This window comes from Saccostrea cucullata, unplaced genomic scaffold (assembly GCF_032062105.1).
Source record: "Saccostrea cucullata isolate Sc308-1 unplaced genomic scaffold, CSIRO_AGI_Scuc_v1 ctg863, whole genome shotgun sequence".
Taxonomy (NCBI): Eukaryota; Metazoa; Mollusca; class Bivalvia; order Ostreida; family Ostreidae; genus Saccostrea; species Saccostrea cuccullata.
The window spans coordinates 103,258-117,500 of record NW_026923740.1 but is presented as its reverse complement, the minus strand read 5'-3'; the positions used below and the strand labels follow the sequence as shown (position 1 = coordinate 117,500).

At 34.0% G+C, this 14,243-nt stretch overlaps 1 protein-coding gene across 1 annotated transcript in view; it reads right to left on the bottom strand.

Moving 5' to 3' along the window:
* LOC134264804 (uncharacterized) overlaps positions 1-14,243 on the bottom strand; it is a 194,911-nt gene that overhangs the window by 96,322 nt on the left and 84,346 nt on the right. Inside the window, exon 4 of the mRNA XM_062747082.1 lies at positions 12,620-12,676. Coding sequence (XP_062603066.1) covers positions 12,620-12,676 — 57 coding nt within the window. The remainder of the gene's footprint in view (positions 1-12,619; positions 12,677-14,243) is intronic.

The following is a 14,243-nucleotide window of genomic DNA, read 5'->3' as shown; positions in this document are numbered from 1 at the left end:
CTTGAAAGTATTCAGAGTTTTAGCACTAACAACGTCCTCTGGTAAGCTATTCCATAGACTGACAGTTCTAACACTGAAGCTGAATTTTCTTATATTGAGTCTCGGTCTCTGTACAAATAGCTTCTTGGAATTCCCTCTTCCTTGTTCCCTCATAACGTGGTCTCTCCTTAACTTGATAAAGTCTGCTGCTAATGGGTCATACTTTCCACTTGTTATTTTGTATACTTCAATCATATCTCCTCGGTGGCGCCTGTACTTCAGCGTTGGTAGTTTTAGTTTCTTCAACCTTTCTTCATAGCTTAATTTTGCCAATCCTGGAATCTGCTTGGTAGCTCTTCTCTGCACTCCTTCAATCATCTCTATGTGTCTTGATTTGAAAGGGAACCAGACCGAACTCGCATAGTCTAAATGTGTCCTGACAAGTGTCTTATAAAGAGGAATGAAAGTTTCTTCATCCAAATGTTGAAACGTTCGCCTTAACATTGCAAAAATAGAGTTTGCCTTTTTCACCTTCTCGCTTATGTGTCTGTCAAAGCTGAGTTGTTCATCTATGATGACTCCTATGTCTTTTTCCTCTTGTACCTTCTCCAGAGTGCGTCCTAACAGCTCATACTCAAAGTCTTGGTCTGGGTCTTTCTTTCCAATGTGCATGTGTTTACATTTATCTGGATGGAACTTTAGGAGCCAGGTGTTACTCCATTCTGTTAGTTTCTCAAGATCTCTTTGAAGTGTCATTTTATCTTCCCTACCCTTAACTATATTGAAGATTTTCGTGTCGTCGGCAAATAGGTACACAGTAGAGCTCACGATATCAGGGAGATCGTTGATAAATATAACGAACATAATCGGCCCAATTACTGACCCCTGTGGAATGCCAGAAGTTACGTTATGCCATTTTGATGTTGCCCCGTTTATGGATACTTGTTGTTTCCTTCCACTTAGGTAGTTCCTTATCCAGTCTACAAGTTCTTTCCCTATTCCATATGCTTCCAGTTTCTTAAGCAGTCTGTTATGTGGGACAGTATCAAAGGCCTTTTGATAGTCCATGTAGATACAGTCAACATCATGTCCACTGTCCAAAGCCTCTGTCCATTCCTCTAATACCCTTAACAGTTGTAGTGAAGTTGATCTACCACTGATAAAGCCATATTGTTTAGTTGTAAAGAGGTTGTTGCTTACAAAATGCTCTATTATGTGGTCCCTAACTAGTCTCTCCATGACTTTACACACCACTGACGTTAAGCTCACTGGTCTGTAGTTTCCTGCTATCGCCTTGTTTCCTTTTTTGAAGATCGCGCTAATACGTGCTGTTTTCCATTCTTCTGGAACTTTTCTCTCATCTATCGATTTCCTAAAGATCCTTGCTAGGGGTTCTGCTAATTCCACTCTTAATTCCCTCAATAGCCTTGGATGCATATTGTCTAATCCAGGTGACTTATCTGGCTTTAACAGGTTCAGTGCTTTGACAATTCCTTCCTCCAATATTCTTAATTCTGTCCACTCCTTCTTGATAGGGTGTTTGTCCAGTTCAGGTATGGCTTCCTCAGGTTCTTGTGTAAAGACGCTACTAAAGAAGTCTGCTAAAATGTTTGCTTTCTCTTCGTCCACTTCTGTTTTATTAGACTTTGGATTTTTAGGGTCTACACACAGTTCCCCGATTCCTTGTCTCGTTTTACTTTTTGAGTTAATATACTGCCATATCTTTTTTGGGTTGGATTTTGCCTCTTGTGCTATACTCTTTTCGAATGACTTCCTTGCTTTCCTCACAAACTTTGCCACTTTGTTCCTAGTCCTATTGTACTTTTTCCTTATGTTTGGATCCTTGGTAGCCACATATTTTCTGCTCAGTGCGTTTTTTTCTTTAATCAAGGTGACAGTTTCTTTATCCAAGGGCATTTTAGTTTTTCTGCTTGGTCTGATGGTGACTACTGGCACATATTTATCTTCTATGTCCTCAATTTTTTGTCGGAATTGACGCCACATCTCGTTTACTGTGCTCTGTGACTCCAGAATGCTTTCCCAATCTGTTTCGCTAATTTCCTTCTTCATACCTGCAAAGTTAGCTTTCCTATAAGCCCTCCTCTTTTTTGGTCCGCTTTTCAGTATTGCACTGCAAACATAGTTAAAGCAGATAACACAGTGGTCGCTCTTTCCTAATGGGCTTTGGTATTCCATTTCCTCCACAGCATTTTCATCCTTTGTGATCACAAGATCCAAAATGGTTGGAATGTTCGTTCCTCTCCACCTTGTTGGTTTTGTGACGGTTTGGAACATGAAGTTGTCCTGCAGACAATCTATGAATTTCTGCTCAGCAGAGTTTTCACTTTTTGTACACAGTAAATCCCAGTCTATGTTAGGAAAGTTGAAATCTCCCATAATGAGATAGTGTTTGCACTTCATTCTCGAGGCTTCAGTTATCAGGTTTCTTAAACATTCATTTTTTTCTTCGGTGTTGTCTGACGGTGACCGATAAATGAGGCCGGCTAGGAAATAGTCTGTGCTATTTATCTTTATTTTCACAAATAGCTGCTCCTCAAAGGACGCTGAAAGTTTTGCCTCCTCTGCATGAAGAGAATCATGTACATATAAAAGTAGTCCTCTACCTATGCTGCTTTCAATATTTACATGAAACATCCTGTATTCCTTCGTCCAATCCATCGTATATTCAGCTGGATTAGGTGCACATGTTGCATTTTTTGCCTTCACTTCTGTTATTCCTATTATCAATGGCTTTGTGTCCCTTATCCTGACCTGGAATTCATTGAACTTATTTCTAAATTGGTCTGCATTGGTGTAAAAGAACAAAAGTTTGTTTATCACTTTAAAATTATGTACATTATTTACATTCCTCTTTGTATCTTCTATTCTGGATCGTTTACCCTGAGCTTTACCACCTTCCTTGCCCAAGGTGGACCGCGCACACGGTAATTGAATTCCCCCGAACCATTTTTATTCAGTTCCTTGGCTTTCATATACAGCTTCTTTTCATTTTCCCTCTCTGTGCGTGTCAAATCATTTGCCAGTCTTACTTCACTGAATTCAATGTTTTCCCGTAACTTTCCACCTCGTTTAAAGAACTCCACTTTTTTTTCTGGGGTTGAGAAGGTAACGAGCAATGGACGGCGTTTCTTCTCTTTATTAAATTTACCAAGTCTCACTAACTTTATCATGTTTTCCTCTGCGATGTTCACTTCACAGACATCAGCAATTTCTTTCACATGATCTCTGTCATAGGAACGACGTACTTCCTTATTGTCTGAGTCACTTTCCTCTATCCCATAAATGATCATGTTACATTCTCTGTTTTTCCTCTCATTGATTTCACTCAGTACTGCTGATACTGGCACGGTGTGTTTTCCAGATTCACTCGCAGTCTCGTCCTCTGTATCGGCTTGATTTGATTCTGTTGATTTCTGTATTGCCTCAGAAACTATATCCCTCACTTGTTCTTCACTGCATTTCTTCTCCATCTCGTCCTCCAGATACTTAATTCTACTGTCGAACATCTTCATCATGATCTCTGACGGAAAACAACTTGAAATGGCCTGTCACACGTAAAATATTGTTTCTACATCAATAAAATTTTCATTGTAAACAAAAAAAACACACTTATTTGTAAATTATGCTAATAACTTTACTTTCTTGAAGAACAACTAATATAAGAGGCATCGTTGACTTTCTGATTATATAACATCCATAATGGCGCGCAAGCATCAAGACAGAACTTGTAGTAACTTACACTGACTGAACACCTTTGATGACGCCTTCTATGTATCGTTATTTCAGCGACTTCTACTGTTTTCTTGTTTGTAATAACTCTGAAAGTAACCTTGCACTGCACTTTATGACTCGATTAGCTAAAAAATATTAACTGCGTAGTTCGCCACTCTCGATCTCCGTTTCTGAATGTAGAATCTCTGTTATCTAGACGCTTGATTTATATAATGGGCGTGGTTTCGCTCCTCTCATTTTTCGACCCGTGTAGTTTTGAATCTTTATTAAAAAATGACAATAAATGAAAGAGATGATAATCAAACAGTGTTTCAGTTGTTTATGGGTAATTTATTTATTCACATTTTTTTTTATTTTTAATATGTCAAAAAAATTATGATTATAAACTATTTTTTTTTAAGTGTACAGTCTTTTTATATTTGATTTTCAAATGGACATTGTACATGTATAATTATGATGATATGGAGTAGGATTTTCATCGTTCTTCCGTGTTGATTGACCAGAAGTAAGTTTCGTTTTTATCAAATGAGTAAAGTCGTTTAATAATGATTTAAATCTTCCTAATCCATGTTAATTATTCCAAAAATAAGCAATTTTTGCTACTTCCTGTTTGACCAGAAGTGACGCCAACGGACGGTAAATTAAGTTTTATGCTTCCAGTGACTTCCAATGAAATATATAACCCAAAAACTTGTCAAGAACGGCAAAAAAACGCGTTTTATGACTACTTCCGGTTTGGCCGGAAGTGACGACGCTGGACGTATTTTGATGACTCCAATAGATTAAGCTCGTCATTTTGAACAACTTTGCTTCTTTGACGTATTACAAATTCTAAATACTTTTTGAGATATAAAGGAAAAACATTCGGCCCCTCTCAGCCCCTAATTTGAGGAGTCAGCCCTTTTTTCAAGGTATCATTTAAAAGATCTTGAAATTCTTTACTTTTTTTGTTCTACATGTTTTAACAAAATATTTCTAGGTAAAAAGTTATCGTAGAAAAGGTGTTAAAAATTTTGAAATTCTTGATAGGACTATTTTCGGGCCATAGCGAGCGTCGGCACTTCGTACTTCCGGGGGCTGTGATATACGAAATTCACTTCTACAAAGTTTGCTCTAGCATCACTGAAAATTTCAAGCTTCTGTGTTAAGTGGTTTTTTAGAAAACTGCCGGACAAAATAACCCTCTGAAAATCACTAAAACACGGAAATCTCAAAACCGGAAGTGACGTCATCAAAACAAAAAAAAATAGTTCTAGTTTTTTTCATGCTCTGTCAGTCCTGAAAGTTTCATGAAAATCGAGCAAGCCGTTTTTGAGAATTCGCGTGCACAAAATCGGTAAGAAAAAAAACAATAATAATAATAATAATAATAAAAATAGTGGAAAAGAAACCTAAGAATAACAGTAAGGTCTTCCGCTGAAGACGGAAGACCTTAATAATAAAAATAGTGGAAAAGAAACCTAAGAATAACAAGAAGGTCTTCCCCTGAAGACGGAAGACCTTAATAAAAAACAGACGAATAACAATAAGGTCTTCCGAAGGAAGTCGGAAGACCTTAATAATAATAATAATAATAACTAGATGCGATCTCGTTGCGAGCAACGAGTAGGTCTTCCGTCCGATATCTCGTTGAATAAGACCTGTGTTGGGATAATTCCATTAATAGGATAAAAATGTCAAAAGGCACAAGAATTCTTCTTAATCACGAAAGTGGACCATTCCGATTACCTACACTTTCATGAAAAAGGTGGTATGTTTCACCAAAAAAATTCCTCGATCGTCCTACGAGGGTCAAGGAATAAGATTCCATTATGTTCAATAACTTGCATTGAGAAAAAAAATGTTTATATAGGTTAATTAAACGGTCTTTGAAAAATAGTTATCTTTTAAAAAAATGTTTTCTTATTGTAACGGTTGTCCTTTCTATTAGTTTAATATGCCACAAGTGTGCATGGGAAAACAGTGGTCACGCTTCGTACTTACTATATATATTGTTCCTTGAAAAACTATTTATTATAACTATGATTTAAGTTATGTGTTTCCGTGATGCAAAACAAAAGATAGTAGATATTGTACTCAATTTGCACATTAATTCTTTTCTATTTCTACTTTGAAAACCAAACAAAACCAATTAAAGAAGACTTGTAAGGAGACTTTGTATTATAAATGAAGTTTGACGCAGAATTGCAACGAACCTACGACGTGACAATCCAAGAATCCCTACACATTTCATTGTTCCTTATGTTACTTTCATTCAAGCAAACGCTCGGCTGCCTCTGTAACCCCTATTGCGAAATGTCCGAATTGACAAAGCCCGCCGCCATTTTGATCCCGCTTCATATTTTTGAATGTTAATATCTCGAGTTCGAATTTATCAATTTACAAACAAGTTATATATTCAGCCTAATGAGATATGTTTCTATCAGCCATAGTAATATAATTTGAAAATATTGAAAAACAAAAAAGTTGAAAAATTCGACTTTTCAAATTTGTATGCCGTTACGACAGGAAGTAGAGACGTCGTACAAAAGATCGCGTCTTGGATAGTACTTATCACGATCTATAATCCCTGAAAGTTTCGCAGTGATATCTTTTACCGTTCTTGAGATTATCCGCGAACAAAATGTCACTTTAAAATCAGAAAATTGTCCGTAACTTGGCACCAGAAAGGAATTTCCAAAAAATCTCTTGGATGAAATAACTTCAGATAACAACACATTGTTCCTGCAAATTTCATGAAAATCCATCCAGTTGTCTTCGAGAAATCGCGTGCACAAAATTAGATGGTCAGAAAAATAATAATAATAATGAGCTCACGAGAGCTTCAACGCCTTTTGCGCTAGAAAAATATAGACTCAAAAAAGCAATTCAGATATCCTACCTCTACCTTCACTGAAAATCTCAAGTCAATATCTTCATTCGTTTTTTAGTGATTGCCAGGACAAGCTGACCCTCTGAAAATCAGTAAATCGTCCATATCTCACGACCGGAAGTGACGACGTACATATAAAAAATTTCCAATAAGGTTCAGACCAATATCTATCAGATCTGAAAGTTTCGTGAAAATCGACCAAGCCGTTTCCGAGAACTCGCGTGCACAAAATCGGTAAGAAAAAAAAAGAATAATAATAATAATAATAATAATAATAATAGGGAAAAAGAAACCGAACGAAAACAATAAGGTCTTCCGTTGGAGACGGAAGACCTTAATAAGAAACAGAGTAAAAACAATATGTTCCCCAACTTCGTTTGGGGAACATAATAAGAAACGGAGTAAAAACAATATGTTCCCCAACTTCGTTTGGGGAACATAATTACAGTCAAACAGATTATGAATAACTTTCAGCACATAAGACATGAAGTAGTGATCCTTAAATAAAATACACCTACAAGATGAAGCTGTTTTATTCCTTTGAAGTGATATCTAGTATTGTTTCTTTTCATGTATATATGCCACCTCTATCAGAACAAAATGTTATGCATGTATTAACATAACCTTTGACAGTATAGTACCCCAGTATTTTTTTTACAATTAATTAAGTTCTGGAACCAACCCTCAGATGCCCTTAAAACAAACGATTCTAAACTGGCAAAGGTAAACATGGTAAAGAGCATCTGAAGAATATAAAATAAAATGATAGTACAAACAAGCAAACAGTGTGCATGAAAACGTTGGCAAACACTGAAAAAATACTAAGGTACTTTCTCAAACTTTAACATGAATACTAAAGAGGTTTTATGTAGCTGTATTGCACATACCAAAAGCTTTCCTGCAGTTAAAGGTTGGTTGCCTAGTATTTATTTAGTATGTACAAGTTTTTCCCTCTATCTCTTCTAATTTAAGAAGCGAAAATGTCTCTAAAAATCTTATGGTTGGCATGAAGTATTCCTGTTCATTTTACTGATTACTTACAATTGTCCTATTTCTGAGGGTCATCTTCTGATTAGTGTGTTCTCTGCAACGTTCTTAATTGTTCCTGTTTGACCTGTTACATATTGAAAATCCTCAATAAACATGATTATGGTTTTAATTTCCATTGTAATTATTGATTACTTTTATAAAAAAAAATCTAAACCAATTTATTGTAACATAATGCTTAGGAAAATATTTATGTAATATAAATGGAAAAAAGGAATCACTATCTCCAGTTATCCTAAAATCACAAGTCAGCATTAATCATAAAAATTCACATACGTAAACCCATTGGCTTTTTGTGCTATTAAATCATAGTCATCGCTGTGCAATAAAGGAAATCAAGTACTAATCCACAGCTTTGTGGCAATAAAGTTACTAGCCTCGAGTAAAAAGTGACAAGCCCAAATATAGAGGCAAAAATTAAAAAGTAACATTGAAAAAAAAGTTTATCGTGAAAAAAGTCAGGGTATTAACTACAGATGATTCTTTTTAAAATTTAAGTTTAATTTAATTTTCGCTAGTAAAATTTAATCATATATAAATTAATAATTTTTAAAAAATGAATAAAAGATTTGAAATATTCCTTTTCTGGTCATTCACTAGTTCGTCTGATTAAAACGAAGCAAAAATCATTTTGTTTTCATCTTGACTCATTTAAAGCCACATATGTTGTATGTACAATGAAAATTATTAGACTAAAATTATAAGAACTTATCATTTGTATCATTACTTTATATAAACATGATAAAGATAGAAATTTTCCGTAAATTACAAAATCTAAGTCAATTGCGTTATAAAGATATCAAAATTTAATTTGGATTCTCGGAATTTTCTCCGACTTGGAAGAAAATACAAAAGATTTAAATAACGCATTACAGAGAAGATAAAGATTATTAGATAAAACAAGGTGTTCTCCGTGCTCCGAATAGTATGAAAAGCTTTAATTTAAATGTATTAACTATATTTCTTTACTTAATTTTGTATTTTTCAAAAAATATTTTTTGATCAGTTACGCCATTTATGGCTTTAAAAAACGCTACATAATTGAATGACACTTATCATTGAGCTGATTGAGTGAATGTATATAATTTAATAATGAGATATCTGTGAGGCATATACATGTATGTACAAGCAAATATTGCTATATTAAACAATGGATAGGGGGGAATTCCAATTAGGAAATAAAAGATCGTTTTTAAGTAAAATCAGTCTTGTAGTACTGCAAAATGGATGCAGTTGTGGAGATTTATGGATAATATGAGCATGCTGTATGGAATATTTCCATATTAGGGAATTTAATAGCAAAAAAGAGTGAAAATACCGGTGGTGCTTTTTATGTATTACATGTGTATTTTAAAATTCTTAATAGCCCAAGGGGATTCCTCAGTGCAGAAAACCACTAGCCCCATCCTCAAAAATGGAAGCCCCGGGTGTAGCGCAATGCTAATTACACACCCTTCGTGTGAAATAGTTATAGTAGCCCTATATCAATTTCAGTATTGCTTTAAATTAATTAAAACAAATGACAAAAACAATAATTTAAAAAAAAATCAAAATAAAGCAGACACCCATTAACACAATCAAAGACAGAAAGAAGCACTTTTTTACTTACTTATGGTTACTTCTGGTATTTTTTCCAACACAGGTCCTGTCAAGGTCCTCTTCGTCGGACTCCAAACTTGCTTTGTGACTACTTGGGTGACTACCGGTGTTTTGACTGAAAGTTTTTCAGTAATGCAATGAATCTCTTAAGTTACATATCAGATGAGATAAACTTACATACAATTATTTAGTTGTTGTCAATTATCCCATTTATCATCATCTCAGCTCACTTTGCGATTGTAATACTGTCTACATGAACCGATAATTTACAGCTGATTTATGAACACACGATTGTTAAAATTTTCATTTCCCTTTCCAATATACATTGTCAGAACATACTTAGTTGGTTATGATAAAAATTAAATAATAAACACTTTCGACTTATTAAAGATTATATAACAATATACGATCATTTACTAAATACTTCTCGCCCTCAAGAGAGTTAAAAAGACAGAGAAAATTCAAAATACAAACAAGTGCAACTTAGGATTAATTGTTCCGATATATCTATTTTAATTTTGTGCACAATTGTTTTCAAAATTACATTAAAATCTATTTTCCTTAAACAAGAACCAAGCAATGGATAATATTAATCGAATAAACTTACCTTTTCTCTTGTCAATCAGAAAATCTTGTTGACATTAAGTGTTTCTTAGTCGCCATATTTTTTTTCCATGAAAACAAACGTTGTTATGATCAGGATCAACGGAAGTTGATTTTCGGAACTCTCGAGAATTTAGAGTTCCGAATGTAAAACTGAAACATCAAAACACGGTGCGTCCGTGAAAGCAACTTTTTTGGACACTTTTTTGGACAAATCGTCGTGTCCAAGTTTTGTTGGGTACTTACCTGGAAATACCCAATTAGGATGTTTTAAGCATATTCAGCGACACTTCTTATTGGGTATACCCAATAAGCAAAAAGTACCCAATAAGTACAATCTTGGCATGAAAAATACCCAATAAATGCACTCTCGTAAACACGGACGGACGGACATGAGTAACAACAATATACCCGAACTTTCTTTAGAAAGTGCGGGTATAAAAAGCTGTTACTTGTATCAAGAACAAACAACAAAACATTGATGTAACCATCAACTGTCGCCCGGGAAATAAATAAAGTAAACAATGGATATGAGTCTTTATAATCAAAGCGCTTCGATATGTTCGAAAAAAGGCATGCGTCTAAAGGAAGGAGACAATAGTCGAGAATATATTGAAAACATAGTCGGATGAATATCGAACAAAAACGATACCCTTTTTCAATTTTATCAATTCCTCGTGTAAATGTTGGCTGCATCAAATATAAATTGAAACTAGACTCATGCATCACCTATTTTAAATCATGTGTTTCACTTTAAGAATATAAAACACAAATTGTGAAGGGTACGTTTTTATGCATAGGTAAAATTCGATGTTCCAAAAAGGGGACTTGTCGTTTTTCGATACAAATGCCCTGTTCACACGGAGAGTTTAATCTATTGATATTCAAAAAATCTTCAGACACCATGCCTTCGATTTTTATTTAGTTTACCTCGAAAAAAGCGTTTTAAATTAATATCCGTACCATGAATACACGGTTAAGATAAAAAAAAAAAAAATAAACATTTTGTGAAACTTAAATTTGCGGCATTTTTTCTGGGCAGTTAAGTCCACCCATTCTTTGTTTTAAACCATTTTAAAATAATCAAGTATTATATTGAAACTGATTGTATATACCTATTTCCCTTGTTTGAAATTTTTTTAAAGCATAAATTCTAACCATGGTTACACGAAAACTAATGGTTTTTTGTAGCTTAGAGTAGAACTATATATGGACTTTCAAACCAATGTATTTAACTTTTCCCAACTGTCCGCAAAAAGAACGAGGGCGCTTTTGATTGACATTCGGCAGGAATCTGGGCGTACTTAAAAAGTGAACATTTTATCGACATGTCACATGAAATTTTAACATTATTTTTATTTATCGGGTTCCTGTGGAACAGGAAAGGAAAATATTTTCCTGAAATTGAGGTTTGATTTGCTAAAAAATAATTTGAAAATTGGCCAGATTAGACATTTGGTACAAAATGGTACATTTTTAAACACGTTTTTCTAAACATTTTCTATCTCTGGGTCTTCTCTCTATAATTCTGAAACGTGATTTGTATGTATTTTAATTCAAAGAAACGAATACAATTTTTTAAAAAATTGAGAGAAAACCCAGAGACAAAGAAAAACGAACTTTCCCCCCAAAAATCCAAATATGTGAAAGTGGGATTCTTTGTCCTTTTAAAATCATCCGTGTATGTGTATCGGTGATAGCTCAGTAAGTTGGGCTACCTGTTCATTGTACTGGCATCGCAAAGTTTTTGGTTCGAGCCTGGCATAGGGCGTTAATTATTTTTTTTTCATGCAAACAACCATTTATTTCCTCAGTTTCGTTTTTATGTACTGATGTATTAAAATTTTGAATAAGATAATTTTTGGTTCAGTTTGGTTCTCGAGCGAATTCAATTCCAATCTTCTATTCTATATAATGTACATGTACACGTATAATGCATCTATATGCATTAAATATTTTAGGTGTTTATTTTTTGTGAAACATTACTATGTTATAGTACCCCTTAGGAAAAACGATCAAAAATGTTACAATCTCACACTTTCAAACTAAATGAAAAAAAAACCTGTGGACATGTTTGTAAAATCTGACCAGCTATATTCAGCCAACCAAATCATGGACATTTAAACCATAAATGATTCGTACAAATGATTCCTGCAGATCACACGCCAAATGCGCCCATCTTCTTTATACCAGGCTTTTCAAGTGAGCCTTCTACAATTTTCCCCCTGAAAATCCTACCCAAAAACGGGGGGATATTTTTTCAATGAGGTAAAGTTACTAAAATACTAAAAACTATCTTAAGAACTATAAAATTGTGTATTCTGGCAAGGGTAAAGGCATGTAAATATCTTGTTCTATTAAAAACTTTTGATATGTCATAAAAGGGTATTTTTCATCAAAATTTAGCGATTTTAGGCCATGAAAAACGTATGTTGGTTGCCATGGTAACCATGGGCCATAGAAATCATGTTATAATGATTTTCAGTTTCCTATATCAATAAAGGAATGTGTGCCAAGTTTCATAAAAATCCAAGACCACGCGTGCTACACTCCCTAAACAAGAGTTTAATTGAATGCTTGCAGACAATGGCTATTAAAGTGTCATTCTGTGGAGTCTTCACAATAAGTTGTGTATATGTGTTAAGTGTTTTAGTTTATATTCGTTTGCAATAGTGATTCTTTAGCGTTTTAAGACTGTTTCTTTAAACTTTATCTTGCAATTAGATTACCCACAATGCTTATTTTTATTTGCGTTATTTTCTTTACCGCCGTCGAAGTAACATCCAACGCTGCAGTTCTTAATAGAGGTTGACCCACGCTTTCCTAAAAGAAAAAAAATAATTAATTTATAATAGTAATAATAATAACTAGATGCTATCTTGTTGCGAGCTTCCGTCCAATTTCCGAAAAGATGAGAAAAGAAATTGACTGAGATTTTACCCGTTAAAAAATATTGATATAAATTAATTGTTTTGAAACAAAATATTGTTCATTACAAAGTTATAGATTAAAGACTTTCCGTTCATCTTGGCCCCTTAAAGTGGTCAGCTTCTTTTTCTTGATATCATCTTAAAGCTTTGATGATTTTGAACACTTTTTGTTCAACATTAATTCAAAATTTTTTTTTACAAGATATATGCAAAAGAAATATATATTAAAGGCCGGTCTTCAAGTCCTAAATAAGGAAGTCTAGCAAAAATTGCGGCTCCTTTCGGTCCCTATTCTAAGGGATTAGATCCTTTTCCTGATATCACCGTAAAGCTCTCATGATTTTGAACTTGTTCAACAACTATTCAGATTCCTTTTCGTTTCCGATGTAATTGCAAAAGAAGTATTTAAGGGCCACCCCTTCAACTGCTTAATGGGTATGTTTAGCAAAAAATCGAAAGGTTAAATATTTTCAGAACATTATTTTGAACATCTTTATTAAATATTGCATATCAAAACACTTCCCACTTTCGAGATATAGAGTGCCAAATATTTGGCATTTTTGGTCCCTTTTGGCCCTTAGTTATTTAATATATGAGGTGAATGTCAAAATAATAAGTTGAAGATTGTTGAGATAAACTGTTTTGCTTCAGTAATGTTTCATAAAATATTGATCGTTAAAGATTTATTGATGAAAGATTTTCGGCTCCTCTTAGCCCCTATTTTGAGCTGTCAATGGCTTTTTCTTCAAACCACTTTAAAGCTCCCATGATTTTGTTCAACAAGTATTCGGAATTGTTTTTCCTTTTCCAAGATTTATGCAAAAGATAGATTTAAGGAGCTGGCCCTTCAGCTACTTTTGAATGAAGACATTTAGCGAAAATCGAAAAGTACAACATTGCGCAGAACATCATTTTGAACATATGTTATTCACTATTGCTTATCAAAACATTAACCACTTTGGAGAAACAGAGTGTCAAAGATTTGGCATTCTGGCCAGGTATGGCCCCTAATTATATAAAATGTGATTTGATTACCTTAATATTTAGTTCAAAATTTTTGAGATCAACATTTTTGTTTCAGTATTGAATAATAAAACATCGATTGTTAAAGAGTTATGAATTAAAGACTTTTGGCCCCTCTCGGCCCCTTTTTCTTGATTTTACCGCAAAGCTCTCAAGATTTCAACACTTTTTGTTTATTCAGAGATTGCTTTTCTTTCCGAGATATTTGCGAAAGAAATATTTAGGGGCCAACCTTTCAACTTCTAAATGGGAACTTTTAGCAAAATTGAAAGGTTGTATATTGTTTAGACAATCATTTTGAACAACATTTGTTTAATATCATTAATTAAAATATTTCCCACTTTTGAGAGATATAAAGCTTCTAAGATCTAGCATTCTGGCCCCTTGTTGCCCCTATTTATGTATCATAGGACATAAAAATCATACAAGAGGCCCAC